Genomic DNA, 23,709 nt, shown 5'->3' with positions numbered 1-23,709 from the left:
AAACTCTCAAAATAGATCATCATCCTAGCTTTCGCCAAGTAATGGATAATCACTCTTTTCACTCCTTTACTTAATCATCTCCCTCTCCTATACAACATTTCATTTTTCTTCTAGGAAGAAAAGGTTCTTACCTTTTCACAGGCCACCAAATCTGAATTGCTTAGTATCCCCAAATGAAGGAAATTGTTAACCCTAGAAATAGATGCTGGTATCTCTCCTATGTATTTAATAATAACTGCTCTAAAAACAAAACCCCATTCAAGTGAAGCCTTTGGTACCCTACGCAATACAGATGCAGGAATTACCATACAACTACTTACTCTTTCGGATCCAAGTTTTAATTCATTGTCTGTTTTCATTTACTCTGATTTAGTGAGAAGATTCTCTCCAGACTTGAATTATGATTCTGCCACCTACTAGCTGTGTAACGTTGAATAAGTTACTGTAACCTCTCTAATCTTAGGTTGTTATTCTGAAAAATGAGAATAATAATAAATTTGGTTATAAAATGAGGACATATTCATGGAAGTATTTTATTTCATCACTATTATTATTATTTGATTATCTGATTTTAATTCTGTTAACAGTGAAACACGCTAGGATTAACACAAAGTTTTGGCCTGAAAACCTCATCAGTCAGGATCCGGAATGTGCGCTGTAACAGGGGAGCAAGTTAGCTGGTGAGTGGTCAAAGGTTGACAAATATTTGGCTGTGATTTTTTAGAGGCTGTAGCACAGCCACCTGTGTACTACAGGTCAGTGCTACCATTTTATTCAGATTTTTAATCCTTTTCAGATAGGTTCCAAGATCCATCAAATAAACCATTTAGGAAACCATCAAGGTTAATTACTCAAAAGTTCCTATGAGTGGTACAAATGGTTTAACGTGCTTGGCTGCTAATTGAAAGGTTGGAGGTTCAAGTCCACAAAGACGTGTCTTGGAAGAAAGGCCTGGAGATCTACTTCCAAAAAATCAGTCACTGAGAGCCCTATGGAGCACAGTTTTACTGCAGTACACATGGGTTGCCCCAAGTTAGAATCAACTCGCTGGCAACCGTTTTTCCTCCCAGTCTAAAAGTATGATCTTCGATTGATTTTAAAGGCTAGTACAAAAGAGAAACTCTCCAGCAAAGAAATTGAAAACTCTTCCCTTTCATCTTCATTAGTAAACACTACAGGCTGAAATTCAGTATTCCAAAGAATGGCTATAAACAATGCCATTGTGGATAGATCTCTTGAGTTTCCTTTTAGACAGCAATCCCACCATGGTATGATATTTATTTAGTTATTAAGTCTTAGGTCTCCCGTTGTTTCTTGACTACCTTGGAAAACACTGACAATCATTTCAGAAAACACTAGCTATTATTTCTCTGAAACTAAATGAATAAAAACAAGCACTGAATGCAACCACAATTAATACAGAATCATGAAAGTTTTAGTGGTTTAAATTAGAGTTCAGGCAAATTTAGTAAAATTCTTAGCAGCCCAAAGAAAATCTATGTATCTGTATTTTTAAATTAGTCTGCAAGATATTCAAAGCACCCATTTTTGTTGAAAAACCCCATAGATGGAAAACACTGCATTTTGTATGATTGATGTCCCCTGGGAATTGGAGTCACCCAACATGGCAGTTCTAAGAAACACAGTCTGAGTTAAGAAATTTCCAGAAAAATGACCGCTGTCTTTTTTTTTTTTTTTTACATTTTTATCTTGGGCATGGTCAACTTGGAGAATAATTTTTTGGGAAGAAAATAAACTTGGACATCAGCCCAAGGAGAAGATGTCAGTTTTGACTACTGTCCTGTTTGAAAAAGATAGCCCAACTAAATTCTTTCCTTATCAATTAATGTAATACAGATTTCTCTGGAAGTTTGATTTCTACAAACTGAATCTGTTTAATCATTTGCTTTGGCAGGTTTTATAAGGAAAAACACAATAAAAAACCCACACACATCCAAAAAACATCAAGCTGTCTAGGTTTGCAGTAAGACAGTTTGTTTTCTATGAATTTCCATGTTTTAATACATGAATAATTACATAAATAGTTTCTTCTTTGGTAGATCAACCAACCCTGAAATACTGCTTAAAGTGCAGCAGTCATATTTGTCTGGCTGCCTTTCAGTCTCTGTTCAAGTCCTTAAAGAGCTTTTATTTGACAAAGTCACTTCTAAAACCCTGTGCTATTTTAAAATCTCAGTAATTCCTCCTTTTCATTCCAAAATGCCTAAGTGGCTTAGACCAGATTGTATCTGATGTCCTATTTTACATGCAATAAGTATATAGGTAGGAGTATAGTATTGCAGTATTTTGTTTGTTATCACCAAGTCTAAATCCTCAATTTTATAGGTGGGGGATGTTAGGTCCTCAGAGCCTCAGACATTTGCCCAAGATAGTGGCATCACCAAACCTTAGGACCCAGCTCTCCTGTCTTATGATCTAGTTTTTTCTCCACAAATTCTTATGTCACTGAGCCCAGAAAAGATTAAATGACTTTAGATGACACGGTTTCTTCTTTAAATGAAAGGAAAAAGAGACAGTTAAAGGGATACACTTAAAAGACAGTAAAACTTTAATAATGTTCCCTTAGAGTAACTTTTACATACCAAGATATAGATTTCTTTTTCAAACTTAAGAAAAGGAATTAACTAATTTATGTTACTTGTATATATGGTATTTTCCAATGTTTGGGCGTATTTTCTTCTGCCCTGCATAGAGACATTTGCAGCCGAAGCCAATTTAATTGAACAAAATCCAAAAGTTTTCTTAGATTTTGGACAGTCAATGTTAACTATATGCAAGCTCTTTTGACCTAAGAGTAGCAAGACTTTTTAATGACAAAATAATAATGCCGGGGCTTCCGGCCAAGATGGCGGACTAGGCAGACGCTACCTTGGATCCCTCTTACAACAAAGACATGGAAAAACAAGTGAATCGATCACATACATAACAATCTACGAACCCTGAACAACAAACACAGATTTAGAGACGGAGAACGAACTAATACGGGGAAGCAGCGATTGTTTCCAGAGCCTGGAGCCAGCGTACCAGTCAGGTACGGCACAAGCACAGAGAGCTGCTCCACCCCCCTGAACTAACCCCAGGAGGGAGACCAGGGGGTTCCGCGGGCGGCGTGGGACGCAGCTGGTAGGAGAAGTCCCCGGGAGGCAGTGACTGGTCTTGGAGCAGGAAGAGCAGCGTCCCAGCCAGGGAACCGTCTCGCTGGGATTTGGACTGGACGCAGCGGATTTTCTGGAAAAACTAGTTTCCCAGTGATGGCTCGGAGACAACAATCCATATCAAACCACTTAAAGAAGCAGACCGTGACAGCTTCTCCAACCCCCCAAACAAAAGAATCAAAATCTTTCCCAAATGAAGATACAATCATGGAATTATCAGATACAGAATATAAAAAACTAATTTACAGAATGCTTAAAGATATCACAAATGAAATTAGGATAACTGCAGAAAAAGCCAAGGAACACACTGATAAAACTGTTGAAGAACTCAAAAAGATTATTCAAGAACACAGTGGAAAATTAATAAGTTGCAAGAATCTATAGAGAGACAACATGTAGAAATCCAAAAGATTAACAATAAAATTACAGAATTAGACAACGCAATAGGAAGTCAGAGGAGCAGACTCGAGCAATTAGAATGCAGACTGGGACATCTGGAGGACCAGGGAATCAACACCAACATAGCTGAAAAAAAAATCAGATAAAAGAATTAAAAAAAATGAAGAAACCCTAAGAATTATGTGGTACTCTATCAAGAAGGATAACCTGCGGATGATTGGAGTCCCAGAACAGGGAGGGGGGACAGAAAACACAGAGAAAATATTTGAAGAACTCCTGACACAAAACTTCCCTGACACCATGAAAGACGAAAGGATATCTATCCAAGATGCTCATCGAACCCCATTTAAGATAGATCCAAAAAGAAAAACACCAAGACATATTATCATCAAACTCACCAAAACCAAAGATAAACAGAAAATTTTAAAAGCAGCCAGGGAGAAAAGAAAGGTTTCCTTCAAGGGACAATCAATAAGAATAAGTTCAGACTACTCAGCAGAAACCATGCAGGCAAGAAGGGAATGGGATGACATATACAGAACACTCAAGGAGAAAAACTGCCAGCCAAGGATCATATATCCAGCAAAACTCTCTCTGAAATATGAAGGCGAAATTAAGATATTTACAGACAAATACAAGTTTAGAGAATTTGCAAAAACCAAACCAAAGCTACAAGAAATAGTAAAGGATATTGTTTGGTCAGAGAACCAATAATATCAGATATCAGCACAACACAAGGTCACAAAACAGAACGTCCTGATATCAACTCAAATAGGGAAATCACAAAAACAAACAAATTAATTAAAAAAAAAAAATACACATAACAGGGAATCATGAAAGTCAACAGGTAAAAGATCACAATAATCAAAAAGAGGGACTAAATACAGGAGGCATTGAACTGCCATATGGAGAGTGATACAAGGCGATATAGAACAATACAAGTTAGGTTTTTACTTAGAAAAATCGGGGTAAATAATAAGGTAACCACAAAAAGGTATAACAACTCTATAACTCAAGATAAAAGCCAAGAAAAACGTAACGACTCAACTAACATAAAGTCAAACACTATGAAAATGAGGATCTCACAATTTACTAAGAAAAACGCCTCAGCACAAAAAAGTATGCGGAAAAATGAAATTGTCAACAACACACATAAAAAGGCATCAAAATGACAGCACTAAAACCTTATTTATCTATAATTACCCTGAATGTAAATGGACTAAATGCACCAATAAAGAGACAGAGAGTCACAGACTGGATAAAGAAAAACGATCCATCTATATGCTGCCTATGAGAGACATACCTTAGACTTAGAGACACAAACAAACTAAAACTCAAAGGATGGAAAAAAGTATATCAAGCAAACAATAAGCAAAAAAGAAGAGGAGCAGCAATATTAATTCCTGACAAAATAGACTTTAGACTTAAATCCACCACAAAGGATAAAGAAGGACACTACATAATGATAAAAGGGACAATTGATCAGGAAGACATAACCATATTAAATATTTATGCACCCAATGACAGGGCTGCAAGATACATAAATCAAATTTTAACAGAATTGAAAAGTGAGATAGATACCTCCACAATTATAGTAGGAGAATTCAACACACCACTTTCGGAGAAGGACAGGACATCTAGTAGGAAGCTCAATAGAGACACGGAAGATCTAATTACAACAGTCAACCAACTTGACCTCATTGACTTATACAGAACTCTCCACCCAACTGCTGCAAAGTATACTTTTTTTTCTAGTGCACATGGAACATTCTCTAGAATAGACCACATATTAGGTCATAAAACAAACCTTTGCAGAGTCCAAAACATCGAAATATTACAAAGCATCTTCTCAGACCACAAGGCAATAAAGCTAGAGATCAATAACAGAAAAACTAGGGAAAAGAAATCAAATACTTGGAAAATGAACAATACCCTCCTGAAAAAAGACTGGGTTTTAGAAGACATCAAGGAGGGAATAAGGAAATTCATAGAAAGCAATGAGAATGAAAATACTTCCTATCAAAACCTCTGGGACACAGCAAAAGCAGTGCTCAGAGGCCAATTTATATCGACAAATGCACACATACAAAAAGAAGAAAGAGCCAAAATCAGAGAACTGTCCCTACAACTTGAATAAATAGAAACTGAGCAACAAAAGAATCCATCAGGCTCCAGAAGAAAACAAATAATAAAAATTAGAGCTGAACTAAATGAATTAGAGAACAGAAAAACAATCGAAAGAATTAACAAAGCCAAAAGCTGGTTCTTTGAAAAAATTAACAAAATTGATAAACCATTGGCTAGACTGACTAAAGAAATACAGGAAAGGAAACAAATAACCCGAATAAGAAACGAGAAGGACCACATCACAACAGAACAAAATGAAACTAAAAGAATTATTTCAGATTATTATGAAAAATTGTACTCTAACAAATTTGAAAACCTAGAAGAAATGGATGAATTCCTGGAAAAACACTACCTACCTAAACTAACACATTCAGAAGTAGAACAACTAAATAGACCCATAACAAAAAAAGAGATTGAAATGGTAATCAAAAAACTCCCAACAAAAAAAAGCCCTGGCCCGGACGGCTTCACTGCAGAGTTCTACCAAACTTTCAGAGAAGAGTTAACACCACTACTTCTGAAGGTATTCCAAAGCATAGAAAATGACGGAATACTACCCAACTCATTCTATGAAGCCACCATCTCCCTGATACCAAAACCAGGTAAAGACATTACAAAAAAAGAAAATTATAGACCTATATCCCTCATGAACATTGATGCAAAAATCCTCAACAAAATTCTAGCCAATAGAATCCAACAACACATCAAAAAAATAATTCACCCTGATCAAGTGGGATTTATACCAGGTATGCAAGGCTGGTTTAATATCAGAAAAACCATTAATGTAATCCATCACATAAATAAAACAAAAGACAAAAACCACATGATCTTATCAATTGATGCAGAAAAGGCATTCGACAAAGTCCAACACCCATTTATGATAAAAACTCTTACCAAAATAGGAATTGAAGGAAAATTCCTCAACATAATAAAGGGCATCTACGCAAAGCCAACAGCCAATATCACTCTAAATGGAGAGAACCTGAAAGCATTTCCCTTGAGAACGGGAACCAGACAAGGATGCCCTTTATCACTGCTCTTATTCAACATCGTGCTGGAAGTCCTAGCCAGGGCAATTAGGCTAGACAAAGAAATAAAAGGTATCCGGATTGGCAAGGAAGAAGTAAAGTTATCACTATTTGCAGATGACATGATTATATACACAGAAAACCCTAAGGAATCCTCCAGAAAACTACTGAAACTAATAGAAGAGTTTGGCAGAGTCTCAGGTTATAAAATAAACATACAAAAATCACTTGGATTCCTCTACATCAACAAAAAGAACACCGAAGAGGAAATAACCAAATCAATACCATTCACAGTAGCCCCCAAGAAGATAAGATACTTAGGAATAAATCTTACCAAGGATGTAAAAGACCTATACAAAGAAAACTACAAAGCTCTACTACAAGAAATTCAAAAGGACATACTTAAGTGGAAAAACATACCTTGCTCATGGATAGGAAGACTTAACATAGTAAAAATGTCTATTCTACCAAAAGCCATCTATACATTTAACGCACTTCCGATCCAAATTCCAATGTCATATTTTAAGGGGATAGAGAAACAAATCACCCATTTCATATGGAAGGGAAAGAAGCCCCGGATAAGCAAAGCACTACTGAAAAAGAAGAAAGTGGGAGGCCTCACTTTACCTGACTTCAGAACCTATTACACAGCCACAGTAGTCAAAACAGCCTGGTACTGGTACAACAGGCACATAGACCAATGGAACAGAATTGAGAACCCAGACATAGATCCATCCACGTATGAGCAGCTGATATTTGACAAAGGACCAGTGTCAATTAATTGGGGAAAAGAAAGCCTTTTTAACAAATGGTGCTGGCATAACTGGATATCCATTTGCAAAAAAATGAAACAGGACCCATACCTCACACCATGCACAAAAACTAACTCCAAGTGGATCAAAGACCTAAACATAAAGACTAAAACGATAAAGATCATGGAAGAAAAAATTGGGACAACCCTAGGAGCCCTAATACAAGGTATAAACAGAATACAAAATATTACCAAAAATGATGAAGAGAAACCCGATAACTGGGAGCTCCTAAAAATCAAACACCTATGCTCATCTAAAGACTTCTCCAAAAGAGTAAAAAGACCACCTACAGATTGGGAAAGAATTTTCAGCTATGACATCTCCGACCAGCGCCTGATCTCTAAAATCTACATGATTCTGTCAAAACTCAACCACAAAAAGACAAACAACCCAATCAAGAAGTGGGCAAAGGATATGAACACACATTTCACTAAAGAAGATATTCAGGCAGCCAACAGATACATGAGAAAATGCTCTCGATCATTAGCCATTAGAGAAATGCACATTAAAACTACGATGAGATTCCATCTCACACCAGCAAGGCTGGCAATAATCCAAAAAACACAAAGTAATAAATGTTGGAGAGGCTGCGGAGAGATTGGAACTCTCATACACTGCTGGTGGGAATGTAAAATGGTACAACCACTTTGGAAATCTATCTGGCGTTATCTTAAACAGTTAGAAATAGAACTACCATACAACCCAGAAATCCCACTCCTGGGAATATACCCTAGAGATACAAGAGCCTTCATACAAACAGATACATGCACACCCATGTTTATTGCAGCTCTGTTTACAATAGCAAAAAGTTGGAAGCAACCAAGGTGTCCATCAACGGATGAATGGGTAAATAAATTGTGGTATATTCACACAATGGAATACTACGCATCGATAAAGAACAGTGACGAATCTCTGAAACATTTCATAACATGGAGGAACCTGGAAGGCATTATGCTGAGCGAAATGAGTCAGAGGCAAAAGGACAAATATTGTATAAGACCACTATTATAAGATCTTGAGAAATAGTAAACCTGAGAAGAACACATACTTTTGTGGTTAGGAGGCGGGGAGGGAGGGAGGGTGGAAGAGGGTTTTTTTATTGACCAATCAGTAGATAAGAACTGCTTTAGGTGAAGGGAAAGACAACACTCAATACATGGAAGGTCAGCTCAATTGGACTGGACCAAAAGCAGAGAAGTTTCCGGGATAAAATGAATGCTTCAAAGGTCAGCGGATCAAGCACGGGGGTCTGGGGAACATGGTTTACGGGTACTTCTAAGTCAATTGGCAAAATAATTCTATTATGAAATCATTCTGCATCCCACTTTGAAATGTGGCGTCTGGGGTCTTAAATGCTAACAAGCGGCCATCTAAGATGCATCAATTGGTCTCAACCCACCTGGAGCAAAGGAAAATGAAGAACACCAAAGCCACACGACAACTAAGAGCCCAAGAGACAGAAAGGGCCACATGAACCAGAGACCTACATCATCCTGAGACCAGAAGAACTAGTTGGTGCCCGGCCACAATCGATGGCTGCCCTGACAGGGAGCACAGCAGAAGACCCCTGAGGGAGCAGGAGATCAGTGGGATACAGACCCCAAATTCTCATAAAAAGACCAAACTTAATGGTCTGACTGAGACTAGAGGAATCCCGGTGGCCATGCTCCCCAGACCTTCTGTTGGCACAGGACAGGAACCATCCCCGAAGACAACTCATCAGACATGAAAGGGACTGGTCAGCGGGTGGGAGAGAGACGCTGATGAAGAGTGAGCTAATTATATCAGGTGGACACTTGAGATTGTGTTGGCAACTCTTGTCTGGAGGGGGGACGGGAGGATAGAGAGAGAGGGAAGCCGGCAAAATTGTCAAGAACGGAGAGACTGAAAGGGCTGACTCAAGAGGGGGAGAGCAAGTGGGAGTAGGGAGTGAGATGTATGTAAACTTATATGTGACAGACTGACTGGATTTGTAAACGTTCACTTGAAGCTCAATAAAAGTTATTAAAAAAAAAATATATACCTAAAAAAAAAAAATAATAATGCCAAGAGGAACTTTTATTTTGTAGATTAGAATAAGATGCGCTAGGGACCATCTGGTGCTGCTCACGATTTCCTAGTGTTTAGGGAAACAGTTTTTGGGTTCATGCCACCATTATGTCTTCCCAATCCTTACTTGATACGTGATGGAATTAAATATGGAGAGACTTGGGGCATTTCACTCTCACATGAAATAGTTATTTTGGGCTCATATTTGTTTATTTTTTTTAAGATCACAGACTCTGAAGTAGATTGGCTGAGTTGGAGTATTGGTTTCACCACATTATCTGTGTAATTTGGGGCAAATTACTTAGCCTTTTTGTGCCACAGTTTCTTCATCTTTAAAATGTGGATGATAATACTTGCGGGTTAGTGTGATAATTAAATGAGCTACTTCATGTAAAGTACTCATGTCTTCCAGTAAAAACATGCAGTAAACACACACGTTATTGTTATTATTTATACTCTGTCTTTGAAAAAATGATGATGATATAGTAAAAAATCATTTATATGTTTACATATAAGTGAATATATAAATATTTGTATAAAAAATATTTGTGTACATTAGGACAATTAAATAGGGATTAAAAAAAAAAAAAACCCAGAACAAAACCTGTTGCCGTCGAGTCGATTCTGACTCATTGTGACCTTATAGGACAGAGCAGAACTGTCCCATAGGGTTCCCAAGGAGCAGCTAGTGGATTTGAACTACTGACCTTTTGGTTAGCAGCAGAGCTCTTAACCACTGTGCTACCAGGGCTCAGAGTTCAAAATTAAAAGTTAATGGGGAGGGATGAGGGAGGATGATTTTACTAGAAACCTAAGCTCAGAATAGTCAAGTGGCACATGCTGACAATAATTTGGCTTCCAACTGTCATATACCTACACATACAACGAAATACAAATTAGAAAATTAAAAGAATCAGAGATATATTCCTCTATGCAAAGAACTAAATTCTTCTCTAAATGATACTTTTATGGAGTATGCTTACTTAATTTTCTTCTAAGAGAAAACTTAGGTACAGGTACAAGAAATGAGCCCACATATCCTTATGTTCCATAGACATTAACTTTAGCTACTAAGTGGAGCATTTTTGACATAACTGAAGTTTTAAAAAGGAGCCCTGAATATCACCTGTGAGTAATGTGTCCCTTAAACAACTATATGATACAAAATGGTCAATATTTACCCAAAAGCAAAGATGAGAAGGCAAGGATGAGAAGGGAAGCTAGATCAATTGAAAGAGAACAAACAGAATGGAAATAATGAGAATGCTGACACACTGTAAAATTGTAACCAACGTCACAATCTGTATCAAAATTGTTAAATAAGGTTTTTTTTTTTTTTTAATTAGCTGTGTAAACTTTCACCTAAAACACAATAAAATATTAAAAAAAAAAAATAGAGCCCTGGTGGCACAGTGGTTAAATGCTTGGCTGCTAGCCAAAAGGTCGGTGGTTGGAACTCACCAGATGCTCTGTGGGAGAAAGATGTGGCAGTCTACTTCTGTAAAGATTTAAAGCCTTGGGAACCCTATGGGGGAAGTTCTACTCTATTCTATAGGGTTGCTATGAGTTGGAATTGACTTGATGGGAATGGATTTTAGAAGTTTAAAAAACCAAACCAGTTGCTGTTGAGTCAATTTTGACCCACAGCGACCCTATGCGTGTAGGAATAGAACTATGCTCTATAGGACTTCCAATGGCTGATTTTCTTAAGTAGATCACCAGGCCTTTCTTCCGAGGTACCTCTGGGTGGACATGAACCTACAACCTTTAGATTAGCAGCTGAGCGCATGAACTGCACCATCCACATGTTCTAAAACAAACTTTCCTATTAAAAGACACACACGCACATGCGCGCACACACACACAAATATTCACATTCTGTGAATTGTACCATATAAAAAGCTACCTGGGTGTTTAACATCCTTTTCTAATGTGATGTCAGAGGAGACCTCACTTACAAATAATTTATTTCAAAGAACAGTGAACTGACTCAGATCCAGATACATGAGGAAGATTGATTATAATGATTCAACTACTATCTTTATGTTTGAAAGCCAACTATCTTTCTGCTCTATAAAAGCAGAGAACTGATGTGTATTATTACTCTTCCTCTTTTTCAACTAGCTCCCTCCTCATTGTCAGCTTTTTACCAGGCCTAAAATTAACTTCAATGTACTTTTCATCTGTTTTTAGAACATGGTGCTCAGTTCTCTCTGCCATGTAATGTTCCTTCTGTACCCATTTCTCCTGAGGTGGTGTCTGCGCCGCCACACTGCACAACTCCGGAGGGTATGATTCTACAGAACACAACAACTGCAACTGCAGTTGTATGAGAGCCATGAAAGCTTCCCGTTAGGCTACTGTTAGCCCAACAGGGCTAGGCAGAGCAACCCTAGATTCGATACAGTATCTTCATTACGTCCATTCCTGTGGATGGAGGCCACGGCCTACAGCTTTAAAGCACTATGGGTCACAATGATGGTAGTTGTAAAAACAAATTCATTACTGTGCTTCTTACAACCTCTTTTAGTAACCTAAGGAACTGAGGAATTGACCCATGGCAACTTTTTTTGTACTCAATAATTTCTCAGAAGGCATGAGAAGAAATGTCTGGAATGTTCTTTCTAGTTGCCATATAATTGGCTCCAACTCATGGAGTCCTCATGCATAACGGAATGAAACACTGCCTGGTCCTCATGGTCCTATGCTATCTTCATGGTCATTGTTATGTTTGAGTCCATTGTTGTGGCTACTGTGTCAATCCATCTCATTGAGGGTTTCCCTCATTTTCTGTGAGTCTCTGCTTTACCAAACATGATGCTCTTTTCTAGCGATTGGTGTTTCCTGATGACCAATCAGTAAGCAAGTCAAAATCTTGCCATTCTTGCCTCTAAGAGCATTCTGGTTGTAGTTCTAAGATTGATTTGCTCGTTCTTCTGACATTGAAAGGTATATTCTTTGCCAACACCACGACTGGAATGGATCAATTCTGTCTTTTTCATTGTCTAGCTTCTGAACACATATGAGGGGATTGCAAAGACCATGTCTTGGGTCAGGTACACCTTAGTCATCAAAGTGACATCTTTGTTTTTTAGTACTTTAAAGAGGTCTTTTGTAGCAGATTTGCTCAATGCAATATGTCATTACACTACAGCAGTCATTACTTGACTGCTGCTTCCATGGACACTGATTGTTGATCCAAGTAGAATGAAATCACTGACAATGTCAATCTCAAACTCCTATGCCCATTAACGCTAATGAGCTGACATCTTCTCCCTACCAACATTTCTGTATCTGTTAGTGATACCATCATTCCAGCTCCCATCTCCAGCTCAAAATACCGAATGATTTTAAATTCACTGTTTTTCTTAACTGCCAGACAAACTTTTTGTTACCAATTCCTAAAGGGATCTCTTTTTTTCCTTCCAAAAGGAAAACCCATGATACTGCCCTAGCACAAGCCTTCCTTATGTTTCACCTTCATTACTGAAGCAATCACCTTCTGGCCTCTTTGGTTATGTGATTTTGCATCCTTTCTCCTCTCCCCACTTTTGCTTAGTAAGCATTCATAGTCTTTATTATCATACTTTTCCTTATTGAATATAAAATAAACCATCAAAAACTACAGTGACAATTATAAGGAGTAGATCAAAGCTAATGGGCAAACAGATTCAAAGTTAGAAAGTTTATTAAAAAAAAATAAATGACATATGTGAACGTCTTTTTCAGTTATAAGACTTTGTAATACAGCATATCAATTCCATGCCTTAAATCTCTGTAATGGGAGCATCTTGCTGACTGAATAACAATCATCTTATCTCTCAGTGAGCTATTAAGTCTCTTTAAAAATAAATAACCAGATTCTATTAAGTACACTAATACACATAGAAAATGTACAAAAGATCTCAGCAAAAAACAAGTATCTGCAGTAACACATGAGATTGTATCTACACATTGCAATTATGTTTGTAATATATTTTCATGTCTAAATTCATCATAATGTAGACTGAACTAAACATAAAGCTAAAGGAAAACAGGAACAGAGCAGACAGGTATAAGATAGACTAATACCCACATCACTCACATTTACACAGGGCATTATTATGCTTAGGGCATAATTTCTGTACTTTTTCTATCATATATTTATTATTCAAGCATATATTTACTTCTAGCTGGAAGTTACATGTCCCCAAATGACTACAGCAGGCTATAATTTTAAATTTGATAACAAATTAAGTTTGAGGAAACCAAATCTAATTGCGCAATTCAATAGCCACCCGGAAGTGAAGTCAAAGTATAAAATGGACAATAATACAACAAAACCCAGTATCTGAGGTTTTGCTGCTAGAAGCTGAAACACAAGATTGCTTTCGGGCAATACAATTCTTTGATGCACTGTTCATCATCTGGTGAGATACATCTGCTAAGTGACTAAGATGTTCTAAAATAGTCATATAATTAATTTTCATTTTTATCTTACTGTGTTTTTTTTTTTTTTTAACTGTGTTTAAGGTGAAAGTTTACAGAGCAAATGAGTTTCTCATTAAACAATTAATACACATATTGTTTTGTGACACTGGTTGCCAACCCTGCAACATGTCAACACTCTCCTCCCCTTCTAGACCTTGGATTCCCCATTTCCATTTGTCCAGCTTTCCTGTCCCCTCCTGCCTTCTCGTCCTTGCTCCTGGGCTGGCATGCCCATTTAGTCTTGTATATATGGTTGAGCTATGTCTATTATTGTTTGTTTTATGGGCCTGTCTAATCTTTGGCTGAAGTGTGAATCTCAGAAGTGATTTCAGTGCTTAGTTAAAAGGGTGTCCGGTGGCCATACTCTCAGGGTTTCTCAAGTCTCCATCAGACTAGTAAGTCTGGGGTTTTTTTGTGAGTTTAAATCTTGTTCTACATTTTTCTCCAGCTGCATCTGAGATCCTCTATTGTGATTCCGGTCAGAGCAGTCAGTAGTGGTAGCTGGGCACTCAGTCTGGTGGAGGCTGTGGTAGTTGTGTCTATTAGTCCTTTGGATTAATCTTTTCCTTGTCTCTTTGGTTTTCTTCATCCTCCCTGTTCCAGACAGGATGGGACCAGTAGACCTATCTTAAATGGCCACTGGCCACTCACAAGCTTTTAAGATCCCAGATGCTATTCACCAAAGTAGGATGTAGAACATTTTCCTTATAAGCTAAGTTATGCCAATTAAGCTAGATGTCCCTTGAGACTATGGTCCCCAGCCCTCAGCCCAGTGACTCAATCCCTATGGGAGTTTGGATGTGTCTATGAAGCTTCTAGAGCCCTGGTGGTGCAGTGGTTAAGAGTTCGGCTGCTAACCAAAAGGCTGGCAGTTTGAATCTACCAGCTGCTCCTTGGAAACCCTTCAGAGCAGTTCTACTCTGTTCTACAGCGTCGCTATGAGTCAAAAGGGCCTCAATAGCAACGAATTTGGTTTGGTTTATGAAGCTCCTATGGCTTTGCCTTGGTCAAGTTATGCTGGCTTCCCCGGTGTTGTGTACTATTTTACCCTTCAGTAAAGTTTTGGTGAGATATTTTTATCACATACCGTTCATTTCAAATTGTTGAAATTTCAACTATTCCATAAACCTTAGCCATGGCACAATTATAATTAAAATATCAAGTAGTGTTCTAGTTTATTTTTTTACTGTATGGAAAAGATTTGAATATTTATTGCCTGCCAATTGAATAACCATATTCGGGGGACAGAAGTTACGCACAGTAGATTTAACAAAAGAAACTCAGACAAATTTAAAAAGCTCCTGAATAGCCATTTCTAGTAGTTATTTGTATTACATGTATGATTTCTAAAAGAAACCTATAATAATTTTAAATAATTTAAAATACTGATATGTTATTCAAGGATCCATTTTATAAACCCATTTTTGAAAATTATCTGTAATGTACTTATCAGATGACTAATGTTTATTCAAAATTAACTGGAATCTGGAATAACTACAAAATACTTAAATTCTAACTGTAGTGTTTCTTGACTTTGCATTTGTCCTGGATCTCTCTAACTGTACCCGGGATTATTAGGATAATTATGCATTTAAATAGAGACAATTAAAATTAAATGACACAATTCCTTAGACATGTGTAATTTAATTTTTGAAAAATGCAGCTATGAAATAAGAAAGCTTTATAGTTCCAGATACCAAATTAATTGGTTACAGGTGAAGCAAGAGCCCTTTCTACAGGAAATGTACAAATTAACCTTTCTTAAGTGTATAAAATATGGTCTTAGCTAAATGTCAATGGTTTTTAAAAAAATCTACTTTGAATAGTTCTAATGATAAAACTTTGTAAGTTCAATTCAGTAAAACTTTTATAGTTATATTCAGCAAAATGTCTTCAAAGAAATGTCATTATATAATTTAGGTCAGAATTGGAACTATTTATGCATTATAAGCCCATTGGTGAGGTTAGGAAGTTAAATAGGACTCTGCATCTATTCCAGTCATCAGATTTTTTGTAGACACCTTTACTTTTGGAACCCTGGTGGCACAGTAGTTAAGAGCTTAGCTGATAACCAAAAGGTTGGCAGTTCGAATCCACCAACTGCTTCCTGGAAACCCTATGGGGCAGTTCTACTCTGGCCTATAGGGTAGCTATGAGTCGGAATCAACTCGATGCAATGGGTTTGGTTTGCTTTAGTTTTTACTGTTTAATATCACATCATTCTTACCAAGAAAACTAATAGTTCTTTCTTAGTTTTTCATTGTACAAATAACAACAAAAAAAGGAAAAGACAGGAAACAAAGATGATATTGATAAAGATATAAATGACACAATAAACAAAGTATTACAGTGGTGCTTAAGGCACTCCTACTCAGCATAATTTTACATTGCTATACATTTCTTGCTTTACACTGTTGTATATATCAACTTACTAGGTATGAATCTGGTAGGAAAAAAAACACATACAGCTAATGCATCCTTTCTTTGAGGAAGGTATTATTATATAGATTTTACAGGTGAGGAAACCGAGGCTCAGAGACTTGCCCTTGGTAGAGGTAACCTGTTGTTGTTATGTGCCGTCGAGTCGATTCCAACTCATAGCAACCCTATAGAACAGAGTAGAACTGCCCCGTAGGGTCCCCGAGGCTGTAATTAATGGAAGCTGACTGTCACATCTTTCTCCCATGGAGTGGCTGGTGCATTCGAACTTCTGACCTTGCAGTTGGTAGCCGAGTACTTAACCACTGCACCACCAGGCTGCTTAGAAGTGGCTTAAGAACTGGAAATGAGTTCTGCATTACTTCCAACTCTATACCTACTTCTACCTATTCCACATGCTGTTATCAAATTAATCTGCATATTGTTATTAACCTTGTACATATATCATCTTCATCACTTGGTCATGCCACGTCACGTCTAAATTCTTCTGCCTGTCTCTCTGGCCTCCACACAGCTAGGCCTACCCTCATCACTCAATCATGCTTCCTACTTTCCAGTCATTCCCATCTAATGAGTCTCACAGAAAATATACTGTTCCTTCTTCCCTTGTGCCTGGACTCCTACTGGTCCCAGCTTGTGTAGTATTCTGTCCTCTTAAATCCTTCCTTTCCTACAAGGCTCAGCTCAAATCTTCTTCCTCCTTGAAGATTTTCCTGAATAGATCCCACTGACATCGTCATTAATACTTCTCATGCCTGAAGATCAACACAGTACTTACTGATAAAAGGCACTCATTAGCCTACAACTGAACTCTACATTATACATTATCATTGTTGCTGATGTTATTATCCTTCAATGTGTCCTATTTTTGTTTCCTCTACTGCTTTATTTTTTACTGCTGCTTTTTATAAGAGTCTTAACTGCAGGGAAATATAAACCACACCCATTGCTGTTGAGTCAATTCCGACTGACAGTGACCCTATAGGACAGAGTAGAACTGCTCCACAGGGTTTCCAAGGTGGGGCTGGTGGATTCAAATGCCTGACCTTTTGGTTAGTAGCCTGAGTGCTTAACTACTACACCACTAATACATATATATGTGTGTGTGTGTGTGTGTGTGTGTGTGTGTGTGTGTGTGTGTGTGTGTGTGTATATGTCCGAGATATCCAAATCTGTAAATCCAAATATATAAAACTTACTGAGGGCTAGGCATGACACTATTTTATGTACTCAAAATATAGCTGTTGATGGTAAAGCTCAGTTTAAGTCAGAGATTCTGCCTTAACTAAAGCCTCAAAAGTTACTTACACGACAGCCATGGGAATGCTTTTAGATGATAGCACTTCTGAGAAATGTGCATACAGTTTTAGTTAATATTACACATATATTAATTTAGAATTTAAAAACATAGAAGGAGGAAAAAATATTTGACTCTGTCAACTAATATTTATTGATAATTACTCTCCTCTTTTACTTATACTCCTGAGCATGAAACCATTTGCTCTATAATCTTAGCTGTTGTTACCTGCCATCAAGTTGGCCCCGACTCATGGTGACCCCACGCACAAAGGAATGAAACACTGTCCGATCTTGCACTGTCTCCATGATTAGCTGAGGACAGGACATTGTGATTCATAGGCTAATCTTGGCACTTCTCTTAAAAATCTTTGTTGCCCCAGGATGAGAAGGCAGGAGGGGACAGGAAAGCTGGTAATAGGGAACCTAAGGTCAAGAAGGGGGGAGTGTTGACATGATGTGGTATTGGCAACCAATGTCACACAACAGAATGTGTACTAATTTTTTAATGAGGAGCTAGTTTGTTCTGTAAATCTTCATCTAAAGTACAATTAAAAAAAAAAAATCTTGGTTGCCCTTGTTGCCTAACTCCCTATTTTGGTACAGAAGGCTCCTTACAATCTGTACCCAATCTCAGACTAAATATTTTACCACTCCCTGTACTCCTGGCCACAATGGACTTTTTTAGCATTATTTCCATACACTGTGTCTTTACATACGCAGTTCTGATTTTTTCAGTTTTTCCATCTTTATTTTTTGCCTGGTTAAACTCTTGCTCATCCTTCAAGACTCAGTTTTAAATATTACCTCCTCTGACTTAGGGTCTCCTTAAGTCCAGGTAGGGAGCCCTGGTGGTACAGTGGTTAAAGAATTCAGCTGCTAACCAAAAGGTAGAACCCACCAACCGCTCTGAGGGAGGAAGATGTGGCAGTCTGCTTCTGTAAAGATATACAGTCTTGGAAACCCTATGGGGCAGTTCTACTCTGTCTGATAGGGTTGCTATGAGTTGGAATCAGCTTGAAGGCAGAGGGTTTTTTTTTTTTGTAAGTCAATGTTAATCATTGCCATCTATATGTCTATTTTCCTACATAGATAGTGAGCTGCAGGACATCAGGGGTACTGTCTTATTAACCTTTGTTTACTCTTAGCACCTGGCACAGAGTAGAAGCTCAATGAATGCTGAATAAATGGAAGAATATTTTGATAGTTTGTTAGAGACAGAGTTTGTCTTCCCAATTAAATATAGCCATTTGTAATTTTCCTATAGCCATAAAGTAATGGAAAGTGAACACTATTACCTTGACATTTTCAAAGCCTGTATTAAGTATTTTTTGGCTTAAACAAATACCCAAAATGATACATAACTGTTTGGAAATGACTTTTAAAAATATCTTTCTGTAATTCCCTAGGCATATCAAAATTTCGACAGTTTATTTTTTTCCTGAGAGAACTGGACATTTAGAAAGCAATTTACAAAACAGAAGCAACTTACTTTATTTCGGTCTTGCACAACCAATATTTTCCTAGTATTTTCATCAAATACAGCTCCTTTTGGGGGAAAAAATAAAATATTAATTTTACTCACTTAGATACTACCTCATACCCTTATCTACGGTCACCAAAATCCTGAAGGCCTAGTTCAAATACCACCTTATCTGTGAAGATTTGTATAATCTCTCCAACGAAGAACCAACTGATCAGTCCTCCCAGCTCTTACAACTTCAACAAAGTACCAGTTACAGTTCTATTATATGCTAACTTGAGTGTAATCGTCCGCATAAACTTCTCTAGATTGTTTTTTCCTGATGGTACACAGTTAAAATAATCTTTCTATCCTTTTATAGTATTTACTTTAGTATCCAGACAATAATAAGTGCTTAAAAATATTTACTGAATAAATAAACTGACTTCTCCATTTTCTTTTTTACTCCTTGAATCATTATGTATGGAATACAGGCTATGCCCCCTTGACAATCCAAATCAAACATCTTTCAGTATTTAGTTCATCACCTCCCTGAAGTCATTTAATTTTCCTCACCATGGGTGTATGAAACTTTATAGCATACCAATATATTGTTTGGGAATACTTTTTTTTTATTTTACATATGTCTTAAGTTCCAGTCCATTCCTTTCAGTTATTCATTCATTATACACAATGCTCAGCACAATAGGCATTTTGCTACATGTTAGGGATTCAAAAATAAATCAAGTATTCTTCTTTTGTTTATATTTTTCTTTGTGTAACCCTGACTCAAAAATACATACAACACTTTAATGATTCATGTTAGGTTTCTTTAAATACTATAGTTTAAAAATACCTGTATTTCCATAGTTTGGTTTTAGATAGTCATTGAGAGTTCATTTCCTACACTGGTATCTGGCTGGTACAATCTTATGTTCTAGATTCAAGACATGGTCTGATGTTGTTTGTTCTCAGACCGAAGGACTCTCTTTAATAATTCCTTTAAGTTTGGTTTAGTTTTTACATATTCCCTTAATTTCTGTTTATCTAGAAATGTCCTCATTTCTCCATCATATTTAAATGAAAGTTTTGCAGGATATATTATTCTTGGTTGGCAATTTTTTTCTTTCAAGGTTTTATATATGTCATCTCATTGCCTTCTTGCCTGCATGGTTTCTGCCAAATAATCAGAGCCTTGTCTTATTGTTTCTCCTCTGGACATGACTTTTTGTTTTTCTCGAGCTGCTCTCAGGATTTTTTCTTTGTCTTTGGCTTTAGCGAGTGTGATTATGATATATCTTGGTGTTTTTCTTTTGGGGTCTATCTTATATGGGGTTTGTTGAGCTTCCTGGATGGTCAGCTTTCCATCATTTAAGATATTAGGCAAGTTTCCTGTCAGCAATTCTTTAGTGATCCCCTCTGTGTTTTCTATTTCCCTGTTCTGGAAGTCCAATCACTCACACATTTTTGCTTTTGATTGTATCCCACATAATTCTCAGGGTTTCTTCATTTTTCTTCATTCTTTTTTCTGATTTTTCCTGAAACAGGGTTGTACCCAAGTGTTTGTCTTCAATTTTGCTGATCCTCTCTTCCATCATTTCAAACCTGCTCCTCAGCCCCTCTATGACACTGTCCATTTCTGAAATCTTATTGTTTATCTTTTGGATTTCTAATTGTTGTTTCTGTATGATTTCTAGTTGTGAATTTATTTTGGCATTTTGTTTCTGTATTATTTTCCTGAATTCTTCCCTTTTTTTGTATTTTCCATGAATTTGTCTGGCTTTTCCACAAATTTGTCTATTTTTTCCTCACTTTTGTCTGCTTTTTGCTTCGACTCTTGGATAGCTCTGAAGATCAGAGATTTGAATTCCCTGTCAGGTAGTTCTAGTGTCTTTTCTTCTACTGGAAAGTCATCTGGTGTTTTATTTTGGATGCCTACTGGAACCATCCTCTCCTGTTTTTCAATATGTTTTGATATAGTCTGCTGTCTTCAGGGCATTGGGTAGTTATTTTCTTCATTTCTTGATTTGTCCTGCTTTTTTGTTTTATTTGGTTATGTCTGAGCAGGTGGGCGGTGCATTCTTTGTTGTTTGCTTGTCTGTAGTAGTCACAATACTTTTCGCCTCCTTGTCTACTGGGCAGGGCCAGTCACTCAGCTATGGTGCAGCAGGGCAGGTCCAGCTGAAGAGGAGGGGTTGGGATGGGCTGTTTGTGGCACATACTAGAACTGACAGGGCAGGCCAGGAATCAGTGCTGGGCAGGTTCCAGTAGGCTGTGCCTGTGCTGCTCAGAGATGTGATACTCAGCACACAGTACAGGTAGGCAGGAAAGATGGTGGAGGTTGTGGTGTGTGAAACTAATGTGAGTATGGAAAAGAGGAGAGAGAGGAGAGAGAAATAGGAGCCAAAAACAAACAAAAAAGGAAAAAAAAAAAGTGCTAAGGGAGCTTGCCGTTGGACTGGAGAGATGAGAAACTGAGAAATGGGGAAAATCAAAAAGGAAAAAAAAAGCAACTAGATAAAAATTTGGAAAAGAAAACCCCCCCGGGGTTCTTACTGGTGTGGCTGCGAAGACCAGGAAAGTGGCTCCCAGGCTGTGTAATATAGCCTGGCTAGAGCACACAGCATCAGGTATTCAGGGGACAGGAAAAGAAAGTAAGTCTAGAGAGACAAGAACTGAGAAATGAAGAAAGACAGAAAGGGCAAGAGAGAGGAAAAAAAAAAAAAAAGAAAGAAAGAAATGCCCCCAAAGATCCCACCTATGTTGCTGTGCGGATGGGGGTTTTACATGGCTGTGCAGACTGGGGGAGTGGCTCCTAAGCCTTGCAGAGCAGCCCGGCTAGAAGGGGCTCCTGAGCCATGAAAAGAAAAAGAAAACAATAAAGCAAAGCAAAATGAAACAAGCAAAAAAAAAAAAAAAAAAGTCCCAGGTGTCCCACCAGCGTGGTGTTGAGGACTGGGGTAGTAGTTCCCCAGTTGAGTGGGGCTTCACAGCCTTTAAGAAGAAGCAAAGACAGCACATGGAGCCAGGTGTTCGAGAGAAAGGAGGGGGAGGTGGTGGGAGGCACAGCAGAAACCAAAAGAAACAGAAAGAAGAAATACCAGCTCAGGGAGCCAGCCAGTGTGGGCTGGGTGAATCCAAGCGGGCCAAGGCTGAAGCAGTTGCTTCCCGGCCAAGAGACTGCAGCTGGTGGGAAGCAAAGGAAGGTGGGGGCGGGGGGTGGGAAGAAGAAGGGTGGGGGGTTAGGAAAGCATATATTGCAAATTACCAGGTGCTCTGTCTCCTGCTGGGAACTATGTGGAGCTACTTTCCCATACTCCCTGTTCGCAGATCTCTGATGTGGGTGGAGCAAATCCAAGCAGCACAGACGCTGCACCTCCTGGCTGGCTGAGCCACTGCAGCCAGCCAGGAAGTGTGGAGGTAAAGCAGTGGGGAGAGGATGGCAGGTGGGAAAGTGTGTATTGCTGGTTACTGGGTACTCTGTCTCTTGCTGGGAGCTCCATGAAGCTGCTTTCCTGTGCCTTCTGACCGCTGATCCCCAAAAGGAGTCCAAGATGGCAAATCCGTGCTGCATCAGCTGATGGGGACTTCCACACGTATCTCTCTGCGCTCTCTGTCCTCTGTCAGTTTCTTATTCCATTCAGTGTTTGGGTGAGTTCTTTATCTTTTCATTTGACACTTCCGGTTCCAGGAATAATGTTTGTCTCTGTTATACTTAGTTTTTTGGGCCTTTGATGTGGAGGGACAGCATGGTGCTTCTGTCTATGGCGCTACGTGGGCCGGAAGTCCCCTGTATTTACATAGTGTGGAAAGACATTTTTTAGAAGATATACATTCATTTATTCTTTCAAAATTAACTGAGCTATAACATAGTACATATAATATACAGTATATGCTGTCGGTGCTATGTGCCACTAAGTTGATTCCAAATCATAGCGATCATATATGACAAGGCACAACTGCTCCATAGTTTCCTAGGCTATAATTTTTACGGGAGCAGATCGCCAAGTATCTTCTCCAGTCGAAGGTAGAACTACCAATCTTTCATTTAGCAGCCCAGTGCTTAACCATTGTGCAACCAGGGCTCCTTATATAGTATATAGCCCAATTCCACTACAGTTGAGTCGATTTGGACTCATACCAACCCCTCAGGGTTCCCAATGCTGTAAGTTTCCACAGAAGCAGGCTGCCACATTTTTCTCCTGCTGAGCCACTGATGGTTTCAAACTGCCAACCTCTCGGTTAGTAGTTGATTGCTTTAACAACTGCACCACCAGGGCTCCTTTATATAGTATATATAGTCCCTATATATATATATAACAAGATCCTTGGTGGTGCAGTGGTTAAGAGCTCAGCTGCTAACCAAAAGGTTGACAGTTCAAATCCATCAGCTGCTCCCCGGAAACCCTATGGGGCAGTTCTACTCTGTCCTATAGGGTTGCTATGAGTTG

General features: G+C 38.2%; 1 protein-coding gene across 6 annotated transcripts in view; it reads right to left on the bottom strand.

The window, feature by feature from the left end:
• Positions 1–23,709, bottom strand: part of NUDT6 (nudix hydrolase 6) — a 45,626-nt gene that overhangs the window by 13,760 nt on the left and 8,157 nt on the right. For 3 of the 6 annotated variants that reach the window (XM_049885382.1, XM_049885377.1, XM_049885380.1), the window contains exon 3: positions 19,289–19,344. Coding sequence is in view for 2 of the 6 variants with exons in the window: in XM_049885377.1 (XP_049741334.1) it covers positions 19,289–19,344 (56 nt within the window). In the remaining 4 variants the exon portion in view is untranslated. The other 3 variants (XM_049885379.1, XM_049885378.1, XM_049885381.1) reach the window with 3 other exon arrangements.

The sequence above is a fragment of the Elephas maximus genome, chromosome 5 (assembly GCF_024166365.1).
Source record: "Elephas maximus indicus isolate mEleMax1 chromosome 5, mEleMax1 primary haplotype, whole genome shotgun sequence".
Classification (NCBI taxonomy): domain Eukaryota; kingdom Metazoa; phylum Chordata; class Mammalia; order Proboscidea; family Elephantidae; genus Elephas; species Elephas maximus.
Note: the sequence above shows the minus strand (reverse complement) of the source record. Positions and strands in the feature narration are given on the sequence as shown.